The sequence below is a fragment of the Corythoichthys intestinalis genome, chromosome 8, assembly GCF_030265065.1.
Source record: "Corythoichthys intestinalis isolate RoL2023-P3 chromosome 8, ASM3026506v1, whole genome shotgun sequence".
Lineage (NCBI taxonomy): Eukaryota > Metazoa > Chordata > Actinopteri > Syngnathiformes > Syngnathidae > Corythoichthys > Corythoichthys intestinalis.
In genome coordinates this window covers 31,414,664-31,434,915 of record NC_080402.1, presented here as the reverse complement: position 1 = coordinate 31,434,915, position 20,252 = coordinate 31,414,664, and the positions used below count along the sequence as shown (strand labels likewise).

The following is a 20,252-nucleotide window of genomic DNA, read 5'->3' as shown; positions in this document are numbered from 1 at the left end:
TTAAATTATCCAATAAATTTTGTTCCACTTCACGATTGTGTCCCACTTGTTGTTGATTCTTGACAAAAAATTAAAATTTTATATCTTTATGTTTGAAGCCTGAAATGTGGCGAAAGGTTGCAAGGTTCAAGGGGGCCGAATACTTTTGCAAGGCACTGTAAGTAACATACATTCAGAAAAATAAGTACAAATTACTTATATTATGCAGAGTGAAATTGAATATGTTTTGAAAAATTGCACAAACATTGACTTTTTTAAATCATAAGGAAATGAATAAGTAGCCTAACATAAATGAACAAATATAAGTCCAAAGTGCACATTGACAGCTAAGATGTTCTGAACCTCCCCATCAGAGTAAATAATACTAAATATGATAAATAAGCCTCCTCAACTCTTTCGTTGCTCTTAAAGATTTGATCCATTTTATGTTGCATTGCCCTTTTTTGTCATGTCAATTCAACAAGCTTTTTTTTTTTTTTTTTTTTTTTTTTGCTGTTCGAGAAAAAAAGCACATTTGAACCAATCAGAGCTAATCATCTCTGCTGATCACATGTCAGTATGTCAGCCAATTGAACGGATAAATGAGTTCAGCCGTTTTGCTTTGCTGCGTGCATTAGCACATTGATGTGGCTCATCATCGTCAGACTCAGATAACTGCAGCAGCTGGGGAAACCTCCATGCTGTCCGTGGAATAAAATCGATAATAAATATTGGTGGAAACGGATTACGCTACGCAAGCACTTTATTATGCTTGTTGTTAACACTTGTGTTTGTAAATCTGATGTTGTTAGATTGTTTTCTTCTTGGAGCTGAAATGCATGTGTGGCAGCTTGGCATGTTTTTTTTTTACATAGCATTTTGACAGTTGCTGTCATATTTTTGGAATCAAAGCACCGTTTACCAGAACAGCATTCTGGCTCTGAATCTTATACTGGAACTGCGTTCTGGCCCTGAATCTTTTACCGGAACTGCGTTCCTGACCGTTCTGGCCCACTTTCACCCCTGCCTATATCACTTTAATATGTTTAAAGTGTGCCTCCTCCGTATGGACTGAAAAATTCAGCTTTATTAAAAAAAAATATTGCCGTATAGTATATATTATATACTATATGGAAATAAGTTTTTACTTATCGAGCTTTATTCTTACTAAAACATAATCAAACAATAAAAACGCAAAAAAAAAACAACAACAACAAAAAAAGAAGACGAATGAAATAATGACAAAAAAATATATATCATGCAGACCCGTGGAAACATAGTACAGTCAGTACAGACACACAGTAGGCTCTGGCCACATAAACATTTTTATAAATTACTATCGCGACAATTGTCATTGAGAAATTGTTATTCCCACTCAATTTTTGTTCTCATTCAATGTTCTACATTGCACGCAAACAATAACCAAAATAAACTGACAAACTATTCAACCAGCATGTTTCCAAACGCAGCAGTTCAGAACTAGTATAGTATAATAGTTACCCTATTAGCGAGTACCGGGAGACGAGGCAAAATCAAACTTTGTTAGAAAAGTTTACAATCATCATCAGCGCAACGATGTGTCATCAAACGGGATTTTACAGATCACGCCAGTACAAAGCTCCGACAGAAGTCAACAGTTGCCATTATTTATGTTTTTAATCGTAAAAAAACTATTAACAACTGGGCAGGCGCTCCTACTTAGAATATAATACTAACATTCAACCAAATACATGAACGCAGAACAATTAATACAAGACTAATACAACATACTGCATCTCTTTGTACACGTATAACCCAATATAAAACAGAAGACACATGAGCGACATTAACAGGAGATAAACTTACAGAAAGGTGTACAGAGCACTATAAACGTCTCTTAGAACTACTTCTTATTGAAGTCTTTAACTGTGTTCTCAACTCCAGTTGCAAGCATGGTTATGGAATGAGTTAAACTTGTATCATAAGACATTGCTGTAGTTGAACATGCTATGACTAAGGGAAGCACAGTCGTGTCTTGGGTTGGTAGAATGCATACCTGTCAAGTTGTACGGTTTCGGCGTAATTTGTACCAGTGAGCACTGATTTTTAAATGCGTACGCCGTACGTTCAAAATCTGTATGTTTTTCGTGTATTACGTTGGTTTTTTTTTTTCTCCGTTCAGATTTTGTCACCGTTTCGGCAACAAGACAATGTGCGTTACTACTTTGGTTGAATGACGCGAGAAAAGTCAGAGACACTGAGAGAGAAGAGTGTTGTGACGCTGTAGCAAACGCGATGCTAGGCTAGGTGGCTCCAATATTTCCTGACTGTAGCCAAAAGCCTACAATCTACGCCTAGATATCAAATGCTTATAGAACTACATGCGAAATGACAGACGGCGGCGTTAATAAACAACCCCCATCTTAAAGCAGTAGACTTCTCAGGAAAGGCTCTGTTGTAGTGAACCTTCCTAGCAAACTTAAGCAACTTTTTGTCTAAAATACTCCTAAATAGGAAAAATCTTGACTTGTATCTATCTTTAAATGATGAAACAGTTTTAAAACTTTAACATGTCGAAAGTAGAAGGGAACTAATACAAAAACGGAAGCAATTTTAACATCTTTAACAGTTGATTCACAACATTAAACAATTTTCAAACATAGCAAAGGTTACTGTTTTTTTTTGTTTTTGTTTTTTTTTAAAATGGAAAAAAAACATGAAAGGTAACACCAATTACTTTGCCAAGTAACTAATTACTCTTACCTTCGGGTAACTGAGTTACTAACTCAATTACTTTTTGGGACAAGTAATTTGTAACTAATTAATTACTTTTTAAAAGTAAGATTAACAACACTGGTCATAAAGATGAAGTCTGCAGAATGAAAAGTGACGAAAGCGGAGATTTCATTCTGCCAATTTGTTGCCGAACGCGATTTGCCTGCAACTATTGCTGATCACTTCTCAGAATTAGCAAAAGAAATGTTCCCTGACTCAAAGATTGCATCGGTAAGTTAATTTTATCAATTGACCTTTTTAATTTATAATTGGACACACTAACGAACTACCTTCAAGTCAAACTGAATTGCGAGCTGAAGTGCCATGAAGTGCAGCCATCAAGACATGATAGAAATTGCCAAAAGTGCTACATACAATTATAACAAAAGTGACTGTTAAATTTTAGTAATCATGATGTAGCTGAAGATATTGATTGTTCTTTGATTGCACCAGGTTATACGGGACAATGTTACCAATAAATTCATATTATTTTAAAAACGGAGTTTTATTTTGGTTTCATATTGCACGCTATATAGAACGTTGTAAGATTAGTCACCAATTTGTAAGGGCATGCGTAACTATTTGTAAGATTGCCAACGGTCTCGGGTTGACTGTTATGAGAATGTCTGCTTCACGATTTTGAGATTCTGCATTTTGATCTGGGCTCCGGCCTTTTTGTGTGATGTTTGCATTCTCTCAGCATGCTTTCGTGGGTTTCCTCCAGCTTCCTCAAACATTCCAGAAACATTAACATTAATTCTTAATGGTCCATAGGTTTTAATGTTTGGGTGTCTATATCTAGCAGGGATAGACTTAATTCTGTCCATTGACTGAAGTGTTACTGAAATGGACCAACCTCAAGTGATGTGTTAACTAAGTCTGTGTGTTTTCTGAATTCAACATACTGTAGGTGTGTGTTTGGGAGCTGCTGAAGCACGGACAACGCCGTCTTGCTTTCCTGACAGAGCACAAAGCCACTGTTAGGTGTGTCCAGATCACGAAAGATGACAAGGAAAGTGTCACTGCCAGCATGGATGGGACATGCATTATCTGGGACATTGTGTGAGTTGCCACTAAACCAACAAATGAATTGCCTTACAGCCAACAAACACTAGAGAACATTATATACACTACTAAAAAATATGGGATATTGTGTTTGTGGTGGATTTTTATGAAAACTTTAAAAGCACTATCGTGGTAAAGTAGAAATTTTCCATTGTGTATTATCATTGTGTAGGAAATTTGTGCGAATTCGGAAGGTAATATCCCAAAACTCGTCATTCAAGAGCGTCTGCTACCACCCTGACGAACACCAGATTATCACCAGTGGCACCGACAGGAAGGTTGGTTTCACCTCAACATAGACTTCACTATCAGTTGACAGGGCACGGGGCTTGGAGACAATCTGTAGGGGGCCTATTTTCAAACACTTAAAATTCAAATATTTTTGAAACCAAAGCCGCTAGCAACCTAAAACCAAAACAGATTAAAAAAAAATTCAGTCGTTCCCTAATAAAATCCCGATTATTTTTTTTATACAATTTTAACAATACTTAAAAAGGCAATAAAATTCTCAAATTTTATGCTGGATGCACAAAAATCACCACAATCAGAGATAACCACCTTAATTGTCTGGATCAATAGCAATATTTAACATATCATATAGGTTTTTGCCCAAAATAGCAACTCAAATTCTTTTTATTTCGTGCAAGTTGTCAACAGCTAATAAATCACTCAATTTTCACATCAGAAACTTAATACTTGAGGAAATCATGCAGAATCATCTTAATTTTACTCAACAAAAGCAAAATTTGCATTTTTCTATATACAATCACAACTTATTTTGGCTGAATTCCGATGTTATTATTACCTCAGCACAGAGGCATGTCTTGCTGGCTATCTGGCCCTCGTTGTTTTTAGATTGAAATGTTTCATGAAATAAAACATGTAAAAGGCGAATTTTATTTCATATGGATGCAGAAATGTCTATGGACAGATGGCCGAAAATTACCTGATCATTTGAATGTAAAGTCTTACTACTGTGTATGGATACAACATTGCAGCCATCACAAAACAAAGAGCTTTTTAAGTTGAAAATTCTTGTTAATAAATGCGTACATCCCAGAATTTCTATAGATATGAACACAGAGCAGTCTAGATCAGACAAGTCCAAAGTCCGGCCCGGGAGCCAAATGTGGCCCATGGTCAAATTTCATCTGGCCCTCAGCCTCTGTCATAAATCAATTACGTCTGGCCCGCACACAGACTTACTAAATTGGTCAGGAGTACTGCTACTCGCATAAAAGGTAGCTTACACACTAAATGCTGCTCCTCATTTACTCACTAAAAAGCAACATTATTCTAAGCAACATTACCCCGTGTGACCTTTTCCTCACAATTTTCTAAAATGGCGACAATCAACAAAAAAAAGTTGACTGTGACGGCCGACGCTTCAAGGATAGGTGGAAATTGGACTTTTTCTTCACTAAAATACGCAACAACTGTGTTTGCCTCATTGGCAAAGAGACAGTTGCTGTTTTTAAAGCGTTCAATGTATGGCGACTTTACCAAACAAGACACGCTGACATGTATGACAAGATTACAGGGAAGATACGTAACGAGAAATTGAAGCAACTTGAAGCTAGTTTAATGTTACAGCAGCAGTGTTTCACAAGAGCCTGAGAGTTGAAAGCTTTGCCACAAAGGCTAGTTGCGAGATTGTTGAAATTATTAATTAAAAAAAAAAATAATTAAGCAAATGTGACACACATAATGGCTCGCTAACATTTTCTTAAATATATTGTTCAACATAAAGGACGTCAGCCAAGGTCGGCCCCCCACATGTTTACCACACCAAATCTGCCCCCCTTTGCAAAATGTTTGGACACCCCTGGTCTAGATTCTTTGTTAAAAGCAAAAAACAGGCAGTTGTCATTCATTTTACGGAAATATTTCGAGCTAAAGTTACGCTAATTTTTCCCATGCATTTTATGATGTTTCAAAGTGCATGCATGGGGCTATTTTATACAATAATTTCCTTGAATACCTGACCAAATCACTCTTGAGACACTCCTGCCTGCTTGTATGCAGTAAAACCTTTGCCCTTTCTCCACCTAAATCCGGCATTTAAACACAGCGTGTGTTTGAGTTTATCACAGTGAAAGCCAAGCGCTCTGCCTGGGTCGGCCCCCAAAGGGAAGGCGTGGCGCAGTGTTTTTGGGAGCTGTCTTGTCAACTGATGGTGAAGTCTATGACCTCATGCTATTTCTAAATCACATCAGTGCTTAACAGTGGACTGACTTCATCTTGACATTTTCCCATTTCCAGCCAAAATATGTCACATTAAAACAAATAAATAATTTGCCGGTAAACGCATGCCTGCTAATCTAAATGTCTCATTATTGCATCATAATATTTTCCAGTCACTGAACTGAGCACAAGCGAGAAAGCTGCTGCTGTGTTACGATTAGCGCTGCCTCCCACGGCGACCACTTGCACAACAACACACACACATGTCCGCAGATTAGTTTGAAACGCTTGTTTATTTCTCGGCTTGTTGTCATTATACTGGCTCTGTCCTTGTTCTCCTAATGTGTGTGTACTTCATTCTTCACACTTGTGCGATCACATTATTTCAGTTGTTTTTTTGTGCTTGGCTTCATTAAAATATTTCATTTTTAATTGAGTCGTAATGGTTATGGATCACTTTAATGTCAGATAAACCTTTGACTTTTTTGTAGTCTTTTACTACAGTGAGGCAAATATGTATTTAGTCAAACACCAATTGTGCAAGTTCTCCTACTTGAAAAGATTAGAGAGGCCTGTAATTGTCAACATGGATAAACCTCAACCATGAGAGACAGAATGTGGAAGGAAAAAAAACAGAACATCACATTATTTGATTTTTAAATAATTTATTTCCAAATTAGAGTGGAAAATAAGTATTTGGTCACCTACAAACAAGCAAGATTTCTGGCTGTGGCTTCAACGAGGTCCAACGAGGCTACACTCGTTACCTGTATTAATGGCACCTGTTTTAACTCATTATCAGTATAAAAGACACCTGTCCACAACTAAGTCAGTCACACTCCAAACTCCGCTATGGCTAAGACCAAAGAACTGTCGAAGGACACCAGAGACAAAATTGTAGACCTGCACCAGGCTGAGAAGACTGAATCTGCAATAGGTAAAACGCTTGGTGTAAAGAAGTCAACTGTGGGAGCAATTATTAGAAAATGGAAGACATACAAGACCACGGATAATCTCCCTCGATCTGGTGCTCCATGCAAGATCGTAATTTCCCGAATATAAGGCGCATTTAGTCAACCACCTATCTCTCTTGATCTGGGGCTCCATGCAAGATCTCACCCCATGGCGTCAAAATGATAAGAATGGTGAGCAAAAATCCCAGAACCACATGGGGGGACCTAGTGAATGACCTACATAGAGCTGGGACCACAGTAACAAAGACTACTATCAGTAACACAATGCGCCGCCAGGGACTCAAAATCCTGCACTGCCAGACATGTCCCCCTGCTGAAGAAAGTACATGTCCAGGCCCGTCTGCGGTTCGCTAGAGAGCATTTGGATGATCCAGAAGAGGACTGGGAGAATGTGTTATGGTCAGAAATAATAGAAGAAACCAAAATAGAACTTTTTGGTTGAAACACAGGTTCTCGTGTTTGGAGGAGAAAGAATACTGAATTGCATCTGAAGAACACCATACCGACTGTGAAGCAAGGGGGTGGAAACATCATACTTTGGGGCTGTTTTTCTGGAAAGGAACCAGGATGACTGATCTGTGTAAAGGAAAGAAAAATTGGGGCCATGTATCGAGAGATTTTGAGCGAAAATCTCCTTCCATCAGCAAGGGCATTGAAGATGAGACATGACTGGGTCTTTCAGCATGGCAATGATCCCAAACACACAGCCAGGGCAACAAAGCAGTGGCTTTGTAAGAAGCATTTCAAGGTCCTGGAGTGGCCTTTTCCAGATCTCAACCCCATAGAAAATTTGTGGAGGGAGTTGAAAGTCCATGTTGCCCAACAACCCCAAAACATCATTGCTCTAGAGGAGATCTGCATGGAGGAATGGGCCAAAATACCAGCAACAGTGTGTGAAAAGCTTGTGAAGAGTTACAGAAATCGTTTGTCCTCCGTTATTGCCAACAAAGGGTACATAACAAAGTGTTGAGATGAACTTTTGGTATTGACAAAATACTTATTTTCCACCATGATTTGCAAATAAATTCTTTAAAAATCAAACAATGTGATTTTCTGTTCTTTTTTTTCCATATTCTGTCTCTCATGGTTGAGGTTTACCCATGTTGACAATTACAGGCCTTTGTAATATTTTCAAGTGGGAGACCCTGCACAATTAGTGGTTGACTAAATACTTATTTGCCCCACTGTATATACCAGATCTGTTTGCAAATGTTTTTTTTTTTTTTTCTATTTATTGACCCGTTACTTGAAAAGTATCCTCGTATTCAGTGTTTTTGCGCTTAGACTTAGGCTTTTCTTGTATGATGATGCCAATAAACAAAGTTATAAGGATTTGAGGAGCTTAACATAGTGGTTTCTAACCATCTTAAACATGGCAGATTAGCAATTACTCCCATCAATCTTACACTCAAGTAAATATCCTTAAAAATAATTACTTAACTTTTCCCAGTAATTATACTACTTTATTCCCACCACTAAGAGAAATGAAGACAACTTGCGTTGATTAGCACAACTGTGAGGAAGGATGCATTCAAGGCAGTGCTCCAGCCTTCCTGCATGCGGATGTGCCGACGCCAGCCTAGTGCCAGCCAAATATACCATCTGCTCATCCCAGGACACAGGCACTCTGTCTGGGATGAATACGTGTGTATCGGCTTCTTAGTGCAGTGCTTTAGAAATACATATACTTAAGATGTGTGAGAGCTGTCCAGTCAAATACCACCGTAAGACTGTGAAAGTGAACTCGTTAGAGCATTACTGCCATAAAGCTAAATGTTTATCATGACCACCTATCCATCCATTTTGTATAGTGCTTGTCCTCAATGGAGTTGGAGGATACAACCTCAACAGTCGATCACAGGGCAAATACAGACAAACATTAACACTAACATCAAAACCTATTATATAGGCAAGTTTCACTAGTGAAACATGGGCGGCGCCATCTTTGACATTTTCTGCTATGGACTTCAGGTTTAGACAGAACAACATGAAGCGCAGTTGAAGTAAGCAGTGTGTAGACAAAGTTAAAACTGCAAAATCAATCTCCAAAAATGAATTCAGCACGGCATAGATGAAGCTCCAGGACCTTCTGTGTAGTGCGTTTGTTCTTATCACTTCGTTGATGGCCGTGGACAAAATTAAATAAAACTTTTGGACAACATTATTCTATTTCTTGTTTTATTTAAAACGACTGGCACATGTACAAAACAGGTCAATAAAAAACAATTTATAAAATTATTAGAAAAACATTCATGAGGAGCATAAGTCGAGCCTTCCATCATCAAAGTAGAAACACCTAGTCTCGATATATGTCCATCAACGTAGAGTAAGGGCCCAAATACACCAGATGCATGATCGTTGCGGTTCCGGTCCGACTCCGGTAAAAAATAGCGCCGGAGCCAATCCGTTCCCATTATATCCTATTGTTCAACGTATACCGGCCGCGTCAGTGCTCCGGATTGACTGCGGCCTATCTCCGGCGTGCCGCAGCCCGCCGGATTGTATAGGCTATTTTCTATTTTTGCCGGACATGCATCCGACAAAAGGGGCGGAGCAGGGCCTGGACGTAACAGCCCAGTTGCTTATTCACGATTTAAACACCAGCAAACATGGACGAAGAACGTTTCATCTTGGAGGTGGAAAGTCACAAAGTGATATACGATGCAGCAGATCGTTATTATAAGGACAGCATTAAAAGGGAAGCTGCAAGGTGTCCTATTATGTGTGTTTTTCTGGCAATGATATCAAACACACGACGTGCTGACAACTTTGAGCGAAAAAAAAAAAAAGCAGCGTATCTGAAAGTGGCTCCACTGCAGAAATTCTCGTGCCCGGCATGCACACAATGTCGGTTTGTATACAGAGTTGAGGGGGAAAAGTACGAAAGAGAATAAAAAGACACCCACAAGTTTCGACCTTGTGGTCTATTCAAGACGTTTCTCTTTCTTTCCTACATTTTACTTGACTTATCATAGAAAACCCAACAGTTTGCGCTGGGCACAGGAATCTGCAGTGTTGAGACACCAATTCCAAGTACGCAGTTTTTTAGTTCATGTAGTACGTATGTAATTCGCTATCCATTTTTATAAATATTACAGATTATTTAACAGTTGTTTATAACAGCTGTATCAGATTTTATGTGCCATAAATTCTAAATGTGCGCAAAGATATAAACCCAACGACACAACCAAGGGCAAAATAGGGCACCGACCCCCCACCCCCCCACACACGCAGCCCTAATCTCAACATGATGCAGTCAATCTGGAATTAAGAGACAGACATAACTAAAATATCAATATGCAAATTAAGAAAAAGTGTGCTCTCTCTGCTTCTCTGATGAGTATAGACTCCGTGTGTTTTTCGTTGTTTTAAATGGCACATTATAGCGCGCGATCACGCAAGCGCTCAAGAGGGAACGGAGTTGGCGGACTGCAGCCGTGTGCAGCCGGTATGATTTGCCTGTTTTTGACGTACTGCGTGGCACGCAGTCAACAATGAGCCGGACTGGAACCGCAATGATCATGCATCTGGTGTATTTGGGCCCTAAATGTTGTTGTGAGGCACATCAAGTTGTCTTCCCTTGCGTTTTCCACCTGCAAACAAACAAAAACACTTTCATATGACTTGTAGTAGATGAGTGTTTTCAATTTCTTTATCGTTGTATAACTACATTTAGCAAAGCCTAATGATGTCGCACCTGTGACGCAAAACACAGAATTTTAGTCAAATTGAACGTAATTGTGCCATCCTTTACGTACTGATTAGCAATAGGCTAGCAGCAGATAGCATGTGTTGCAGCCACAGGAGTACAGTAGTTGTTGTAATATCCAAGACAACAAGTCGTTTCATGTGCTTTTGGCTTTGGTATTTTTGGAGCACATGACACATGAAAATGCAGGGATAGGAAGAACGTACCTTCCATAACACAGCAGCAACATGGCTACATAAACACCCAGTCTTTGTAATGGCACGGGCTTGGTTCCACATATGCTTTCATGAACATGTTGTCCTCCCATATCATAATGATGGCAAATGGATGCAATATTTCCAAATTGTCATTTTTGAGGCATTTTGATGAGTGATGCCACTCCAGCTCCATTGTTGTTTTGGTTCGAGAAAGTGTAAAACGGAAGTCGCGAGCAGAAAACGGAAGTACCTTGTAAACTTGTCTATAGACCCTACCCACGTGACGTCACAACTCCGCCCTCTTGACTGGTGCCGCCCAATTGTCCGTCAACACATCATGTTTACCTGTTACGGCTACGTACATTCCTCCTATTTACGGCGTGTTTTTCTGCTCGTTAACATTAATAATCAAAATGGTGAAGGCGTGTGTGGCGGTCGGTTGCAATAACAGAGAAGATAGACGGAGAGACTTGAAGTTCTACCGGATTCCGAGAGACCCGGAGAGGAGAGAGCGAGATGGGCTGCTGCAATTCGACGAGAAAACTGGGCTCCAAACGATTACCACAGATTATGTAGCAGTCATTTTATATCTGGTAAGATGCATTTAATATATATTTAGAGGATTTTGGGCTGACAACCACAATTAAGATCATTGCTAGGCTAATCGCCGACAACATACACGTATGTATGTAGTGAGAGTGCTATCAGTAAACCATATAAACATTAAAAGCCCTAGCTTCATTGACAAATGACATGAAATACATTAGACTTGACAGTGGATGTTAGCAAGAACAAAAGATTTTGAATTGAAAATTTCGTAACTCACCTTTCCAAGCACAAGATAGATTCCTGCCGAATTTTCGTGGACGAGGACCTGTTTCACCCAACCAGCAACGAAGTATTTATAAGCCTCCAAGCTCTTAAAGTTTTTCAAACTTTCGTGAGAATAGGCTGATTTTGTATGGACAAGATAGTTGTAAATATCAGGGCAGCTAGCAGATGTCAGGCAAATACGGCCAAGACAGCGGGTCGAAAAACATCGATTTAGGCATCAAATATGGATCTGGCGAATGGATAAACTGAAGCTTTTCCACATAACGCCTTTTATGCAACGCATCAAGTGAGTTTACGGCATCCGAAAGCACCGGGTCTTCCATGAAATGCATTATAAATTGCTCGATCAATTGAGACCATTGATAATACAGACACAAAATGACGGACAAGGGGGCGGAACAATACAGCGTCACGTGATTTTGTGACGTCGGTGGGTAGGGTCTATAGGAAACTGAATAAGCCTAACATGCATATTTAGGTAATGTGGGAGAAAGCTAGAGAACATTCAAAGTTCATTCAAATTCAGGCCTAGAACTTACGAGCTGCAAAGCAGATACTTCTTTTCCACCATATTGTCCTATCCTTGGCGAAAATAACATGTCACTTTTTAACATTTAACTATTCACCCAAGGAATCAAATGCCCATCCCAGGTATGAACACGCTAATAGGGATATTCATTGTTAATAATGGTGGTCGACATCGCAGATTTGTATGTAACTCACTGCTCAATTTATTCATCACACTAGGCTTGACTGGTGTCCAATCACAGGGTTACCTCACAAGGCCCACCAAGTAATTCCTTAAAATTGCCAGTGCATTTGTCGTGATCTGGTCCAACATGGAAGCTGTCCAAAAAGTGGATACCAACTTTTCCACTTTTCGGTATGCGGAGCAGTGCCGTACATCTTCAACTTACTGCATGCGCGGCTCAGCTTTGGACCGCAGCCCAGTTTCCTCCCGAGAACACAGATGGGCCGAGAAAAGTCGCACAGGCGGTGTCACTAATAAGCTGCTCAAATCAGACGAGGCAGGATGAGGTCGTGACTGGAAAGAGCCAAGAGATGGAGCAAAACAAAAGACAAGATGTTCAGGGTGACTTGAGGGGGTTTATTTTTTTGTGTGTGCTGCTTTTTAAAATGATGTCAGTATAATCCATTTCCATGTCTGCAGTTATTCGCATTCTGCATTGTAATCCAACGCAATTATATAAGGATTCTGTCTGTTGACCTTAAATCCTGCATCTGTATTTCCAGTTCCTTTAATTTCATGATAAATAATCACTTAAATAAGATATTTCAGATAAAATGGAATGATACCAGACATCATGCGCTTTCAATGATGGATAAATGAAATCCTTTTAAAGGGGATGGGATTTTGTTTCCATCTCTGCTAAACACAGCAGAGATGCCCTGACGTAAGCACTGAACTTGGTTGTTATAGTCACACTTCCTTGTGTGCAAACAGGCACTGCAAGAGACAGAATTATAAGGTATAATAACAATTCGAAAGTATATTTTCCATGATATATCCGTCTGAAGTACATGCTTGACGACTTCACTATTAAAACAGCATTGTTATCAAAGTGAATATGAAAATAAAAAATTGAATGTCATCTTTTAAGCGATAAATCACTCTGCCCCTTCCTCTTTCATTTATGTAATCAGCCTTGTCCTAATTCATAAAAAAGAATGCGTTCCACTTTAAATAAACAAAGACAACAATTACCGTTTGTCAGACTTTTGTCATACTTTGACAGCCTTTAAGATGATGATTAACCTTGGCTTCCGTTTTACAAGCATAATTTCAAATTAGCGTTGGAGAAGATGACAGTCATATTATTGAGACAGGTAAATATAGCAATAGCACAACAGAAGTGAAGAGGCGCTGCACAAAAACAAAATTGAAACATTTCTTGAAGTAAATGCTTACTTGTAATATTCATATAAATAAAAAAAAAAAATCATAGTATATTATTTGAATTGGCATTGCACAAAAAATGTACAGAAAACAATGCCATCAAAAGGTAATTTATAAATTGGCACGAATGAAGTCCTTCACCCAAATAAATAGCTCTATTTTTCGGTGGAAATGTGTGTTTAGTTTGTACTAGTAGAAAACTAAAAAAATATCACTGGATTGTACAATTTAGTTGTATTGAATTTTTAGTAATACATGTGTATTTAATCTTTTAAAACAGTTACTGAGTTTTTAAACTATTTTGAGTACACAATTTCTGGAATACGTTTATGCACTAATTGAATCATTATTTAAATACTTGTACTGTAATTTTCGCACTATAAGGTGCACCTGACTATAAGCCGCCACCCACCAAATTTGAGACGAAAACCGCATTTGTTCATAGGTGGGCCGCACTGGACTATAAGCCGCAGCTGTTGTCACTGTATTATGAGATATTTATACCAAAAGATATCATCCGGTAACACTTCATTTGACAGCGGCAGCATATGACCAAATGAACCACCATGAACCTTTGAAGCGTCATTGCTTCAAAAAGCTTCATTTGACCATCACTGCTCCCTTGGGAGAGACAATCATCCTCTGCTGCCAGCTGCTGTCAACACTGTTGTTGTCCAACATGCCTCCTAGCATGCGCTACAGATGAAAATAACAATCAAAATTCATGTTCTGTGCTAATTATTTCTTCAGTTACTGTTCCAGTTGTTTCATTAATTACTAGTTATGGTATTTGGTAACACTTTATTTGACAGTGCCGCCATAAGACTCTCATTAGACAGTCATAAGTATGACATAACACTGTCATAAGCAATAGTGAATGCCTATAACGGATGGAATTTAGTGTTATCTGGCAAATTAGCTCACTTTTGAATGGTACTAAAAGATCCGAACTGGACATGAACGGAGTTAGTGACATAATTTGCCTCATGACACCTAATGACATCCGTCATAAGCATTCAGTAATGCCCATGATAGTGTCATGTCACAATTATGACGGTCTTATGATGCCGCTGTCATATAAAGTGTTACCTATTAACCCAAAAAAATCAACAAATAAGCCGTATTGGACTGTAAGCCGCAGGATTCAAAGTGATGAAAAAAAGTAGCGGCTAATAGGCCGAAATTTACGGTAATTGTACTCCATTTAAATGCTGTGTTAATGTTGAAATTGTGCATGATGTTTCAGTGTCTGATAAGATAAAATATACATTTTAAAGCACACACATCACTTAGCATAAAAGACAGTCGCTCAAAGATTATAGGTAGGCAAATTGCAAATTTCTTAAACCTCTGATAATGGAGAAAAATAATGGTTAAAACAGCTGATGTGCACAGCCATTTTGTGATGTCAGTTATACCCACACATACACAGATAGACTTGGATACAGGTGCATGAGATAATGAGAACGAACAAAGGTGGGTGGAGAAGCCAAAAATCTTACTCAAGTAAGAGTAACGTTACTTCAAAATAATATTACTCAAATAAGAGTAAAAGCAGTCATTCAAAAAATGTACTCAAGTACAAGTAAAAAGTATCCAGTGAAAATAATACTCAAGTGATGAGTAACATTGAGTAACTGCTTATTTTTGTTTATTTTTTTTTTTAACAATGGTATTTTTTTCTCTCAGCACAAACTTATCTATATGAACTGTTGTTATACCAATACTGTACAATAACCCATTACATAACCACAGTAAGCCAAAGAAATACATTTTCAAAAATCATTAAAGAGAGAAAAATAATAAAGCATTAATAAAGCATTATTTGCCCTAAGAGCATGAGAGCCCTGCCCACTAGTGGAGAAAATGGTTGCTAGTTTGAGTAGTGAATACTGTAGTTCCTTCATATTTACTATTATGAAATTACAAGGATCATATCTCCAGTTTTCTGTGGCCAATCGGTGCCAAATAAAAACTGGGAGAGAGTTTTAAATCCGTGATTCTGAATTATGTTTAGGGCAGCGCTCTATGTCAAATACTTCATTTGTTACAGTGCTTTAAAGATGCGTGATTGAACAGGCTTGCGTGATCATGGAACGGCAAGCTTGCGTCTGATTGGCGTAATGGAGTCATGTGATTATTGTTGCGACGTCTCATTGGTGAAATTAGTAGCATTACTCTTGGCAATAGCATCGCTAGCAAAAAAATAGTAAATCTAATATGTAGGATAAAGAGGAAAAATGTAACGACTCTTGTTTAGCCCAAAGTAGTGGAGTAAAAGTAGCGTTTTTTTCTTTAAAATCTACTCAAGTCAAAGTAAAAAGTATGGCTTAATAAAACTACTCTTAAGAAGTACATTTTTCTCAAAAAGTTACTCAAGTGAATGTAACGTAGTACATGTAATGCGTTACTACCCACCTCTGGGTACTAAGGACTAATTAATTACTTTTCCCGTCGTTGCAATGCCATTACTGTTACGGAGTATGTGAAGTGGTGCTTTACTACAATTTGGTTGAATGAAGCGGGAGTTGTCTGATTTTGTCACACATCAGCTGCCTGCCTGGAGAGAGCTGAGCGGGGGGGGGGGTGACGCCTCCGCAAATGCAATGATGATTGGCTAGGTGGGTGGATGTTGCCCTGCTCGCTCACGCTGTCTTGTTGTGTTTGCCAGAGCGTCAAACACAACAAGACAGCGATAATGGCGACAGGCCAGAGAATTTCAAAGCTAGTGTTCTCAAACGTAAATTATTTTCAATATTTAGTATTGTTACTTTACGGAATATTTAAGGATACTGTTCTGCTTGTTGTGCAGTAGGCCTAACATACAGTTTCAAAGATTTGCACTGGTTAATGGTCAACGTACATTTTTTTAACAGACTAATATATTTGATCCAAATAAATACGAAATGTTCTAAAATACTGTGTATATTGTTTTTAATCTTCAGTCAGATAATATAATCATCTGTCATGAGGTGGGTAGAGTAGCCAAAAACTTAACTCAAGTAACAGTAGCGTTCCTTCAAAATAATATTACTCATGTAAAAGTCGTCATCCGAAAAATGTACTCAAGTACAAGTAGAAAATTATTTAGCCAGAATACTCAAGTAATGCGTAACATTGTGAGTACCTGATTATGCTGTTTGGTTTAAAAACATTTTTAAACAATGGTAATTTTTTTTCTTAGCAAAAAGGTATCTATATGAACTGTTATTATTATACTGTATGATAACCTATTAAATAACCACTTCAAGCCAAAGAAATACAAAAAAGGCAAGAGGAAAAAAAAATCTACAGAAATGAAGCATTATTCATCCAAAGAGCATGAGTGCCCTCTAGTGGAGAAAAGATATTTCCTATTATTAAACTGAAACGATCATATCTCCAGTTTTCCGTGGTCAATCAGTGCCAAATAAAAACTGGGAAAGAGATTCAAATCTGCACTTTCGAGTCATGCTGATGGCGGCGCTCTGTGTCAAATACTTATTTTTTGAAAATGTTTCATGTATCCTTGTGTTCCTAATTTTTTTTTATTTTTTATATTGTTTAACAATTGATCATATTCTTCATTATTTTAAAAAAGTTTTCTTAGTTTCTGTATTTTTTTTAATTGTTGCATTATACGTACATTCAAGGTGCTTCAATTTACTTTAATTGTATTCATTCATTTATATAAGAACTGAAAGTGCAAAAAATTGCATAACCGTGATATATGATTGTATTCATTTAATAGCGTTTAATCCAGGCTAAGGGCGTTTATCTGTGAATGATGAATATTGCTGTATATAAAATGGATACAGGAAGCCGTGTCTCGGCATACTTGCTGCTATTATGAAGTCAACCAAAAGTTAACGCATTCAAAAAACCATCCTTCGACAGGATTATTGCACATGCGCACATTGCGATGGCGATAATCAAACGCTATATTGGCCAAGCCTAGTATCAAACACAGTGCAACAATACTCACAATGCAAAAATAATTATTAGTTGACAGTAATACAGAATGAAGTATATAACACATGACGAGCCTTATAGCAATGGTCCACCACTTATTGCCGCTGTCAACTAAGTCACTGTTTCCTACGTGTTCAGATCGTCTACTGGGACGTGCATGACGGGACAAAAATCAGAGAGCTCCAGGGGACGCAGACGTCGGCCATCAACTGCATGCACGTCTCCCATGACGGCAGATATTTTGTGACAGGTAGTGGATCATTACTCAGCTCCTCTCCACTTGTCACCTCACATATGCCATGCGCCGTGAGAAGTGTTTGTAGTATTTGTGTTTTTTTAAATTGACTCCACCAGAGTTAGTGCCAAATCAGTTGCGTATATTTGATTGACTTTAACAAGTCTTCTAGGAAAGGGAGTGACAAAACTCTGACAACAAATGCTCTCCACAAATTGATGTTTACTTTCAATTTTATTATAGTTCGTAAAATTCAATTCAAATATTTTTTTAAATTGACATTATTTTAAATATAATTGAATCAGACTATTCATTATTGAAAAATAGTACTTTTTAGATTTTTAAATATGTATGTCATATTGTGTCTTAGTATTTTTGTTATAATGGCTTGTAAATATAATAGTTTGAATTTTTTTGCATAAAATGAATACAATTGACTCAAAATGGAATCCAACCATACCAAAAAAAAAAAAAAAAAAAAAAAAAAAATAGGATCAAAACACATAACATTTTTATTCAAAAGTGATTTAAAAAACTATGTTCACTGAATAAAGAAATCATTCATTTCTACTAATGAGAGCAGCGGGGGATGCTGCTATTGGGCAGGACACAGGCTACACCCTCATCTAGTTGCCAGCCAATTACAGGGCACCAAGAGAAAAAAAAAAAACATTCACACACACATTAACATCTGTGAACAAACTAAAGTGTTCACGCATGTTTTTGTCATGTGGGACAAAATCGGAGTACTCTGAGAAAACCTATCCAGGCATAGGGAGAAAATGCAAACTCCACACAAGAAAACCAGAAGCTTATGACCGTGCCCGTGATCTCAGAACTGTGAGGCAGGTGTGCTACTAGATAATGAATGAATGGTAATGGTATGTTATACCTTTTCTCTGTCAGGTGGCGATGACAAATTGGTGAGGGTGTGGGATTACATGGAGGGTGTGATCACCCATGTAGGAAAAGCTCATGGTGGAGGAATCACCAGTGTTGAGATCTGCTGCAACAACAGCACCCTCATCAGCACCAGCGCGGACGGTGCCATCATGCGCTGGAAATTTCCTCACCCACTCTTGGAATGATGGGCGTCGGGATAGATAAGCAACAGTCCCAAAAGTGCAGTGAGCTGTTATTGTATAGTATTTATTCTTAAAGAATGTACATTAAAGATGACTGGAACAGAAGTGTTCTTAACAAATGTGCATTTAAAGTGTAAAATTTAGCATGATTTTATAAATTGAGTCACCAATTCGCATGGATAACAGTATCTGCACCTTTTGGAATTTCTCACATTTCGCATTAAATCATGATCAAATGTGATCTGATCTTTGTCAAAATCACACAGATGTAAAAATGGTGTCTGCTTTAACTAAAACCACCCAAACATGTATAGGTTTTCATATTTTAATGAGGATAGCATGCAAACAATGACAAAAAGGGGGAAAATAAGTGAACCCTCTGCCGCAGGAGACTTCACTGGAGTGGCCAAGACAAAGTCCAGACTTGAACCCCATTGAGATGTTGTGGCATGACCTAAAGACAGAAATTCATCCCAGACATGCCAGGAATGTGATTGAACTACAGCAGTTTTGTGGAGAACAATGGGCCAAGATTAATCCTGATCGATGTTCCAGACTGATTTGCACCTACAGGAAGCGTCTGGTTGAAGTTATTGCTGCTAAAGGGGGGGGGGGGGGGGGGCACAAAATATTAAATGTGACCCCACTTCTGTCATTGTTTGCATACTAGTTAAAATATGAAAACCTGTAAATGGGTTGTTTTAGAGCAGATAGTTATTTTCATCTGTGTGATTTTGACAAAGATCACATTTGATGATTTTATGCAGAAATGTGAGAAATCCCAAAAGGTTCATTTCATACTATAAATTCACTGCCTTCACCAGACCCCCCCTTTTTTTTTTCAACAAAGAAAAATCACAACGCAATTGCTCCTTACAATGTGTCTGGCCAATAATCACAAATAAAACGACGACAGCCCAAATCATTAATTGAGCCAAGATGCTACACTCTGTTCAGAGCCTTGTTGAAAGTGAAAGTAGTGTGCGTTTGCTGCAAAAACAAGAAAACAGAAAAAACAAATCGTTCCTGTGATAAACTTGAATTACTTAAATTAATTCATTGCCATGCCACACATGTGGAGTTAATCCTTTCTGAAGCTTTGTCCAACATCATTGTGGTTTTGAATTCCATAGTTACCTTGTTCATCTTCCCTAAAAGGCAACTTCTATAAAAGCTTGCCGAGGAGATTTGGTACATTCACCCTATTACGCACTGCTTTTGTGCGTTTCCAACAATAGCAGAGTAAGAGCATTAGGGAAATTACGGAAACGTCGGCTCTGACTATCTGTTCCAATAAATCAGCATATCTGGCCCACTAAATTCAATCTTGAGCAGCGGTGAGCTGTGAAATTAAGGCTCGAATGATT

The 20,252-nt window shown here is 38.2% G+C and overlaps 1 protein-coding gene across 2 annotated transcripts in view; it reads left to right on the top strand.

Annotated features, from left to right (window-relative positions):
• The window catches only part of cfap52 (cilia and flagella associated protein 52), a 57,310-nt gene extending 38,399 nt beyond the window's left edge, over positions 1–18,911 (top strand). For both annotated transcript variants that reach the window (XM_057843590.1, XM_057843589.1), the window contains exons 12-15: positions 3,644–3,795; positions 3,971–4,076; positions 17,704–17,815; positions 18,707–18,911. In XM_057843590.1, the coding sequence (XP_057699573.1) occupies positions 3,644–3,795; positions 3,971–4,076; positions 17,704–17,815; positions 18,707–18,888 (552 nt within the window). In that variant the 3' untranslated portion in view covers positions 18,889–18,911. The remainder of the gene's footprint in view (positions 1–3,643; positions 3,796–3,970; positions 4,077–17,703; positions 17,816–18,706) is intronic.
• Positions 18,912–20,252: the final 1,341 nt, after the last annotated feature.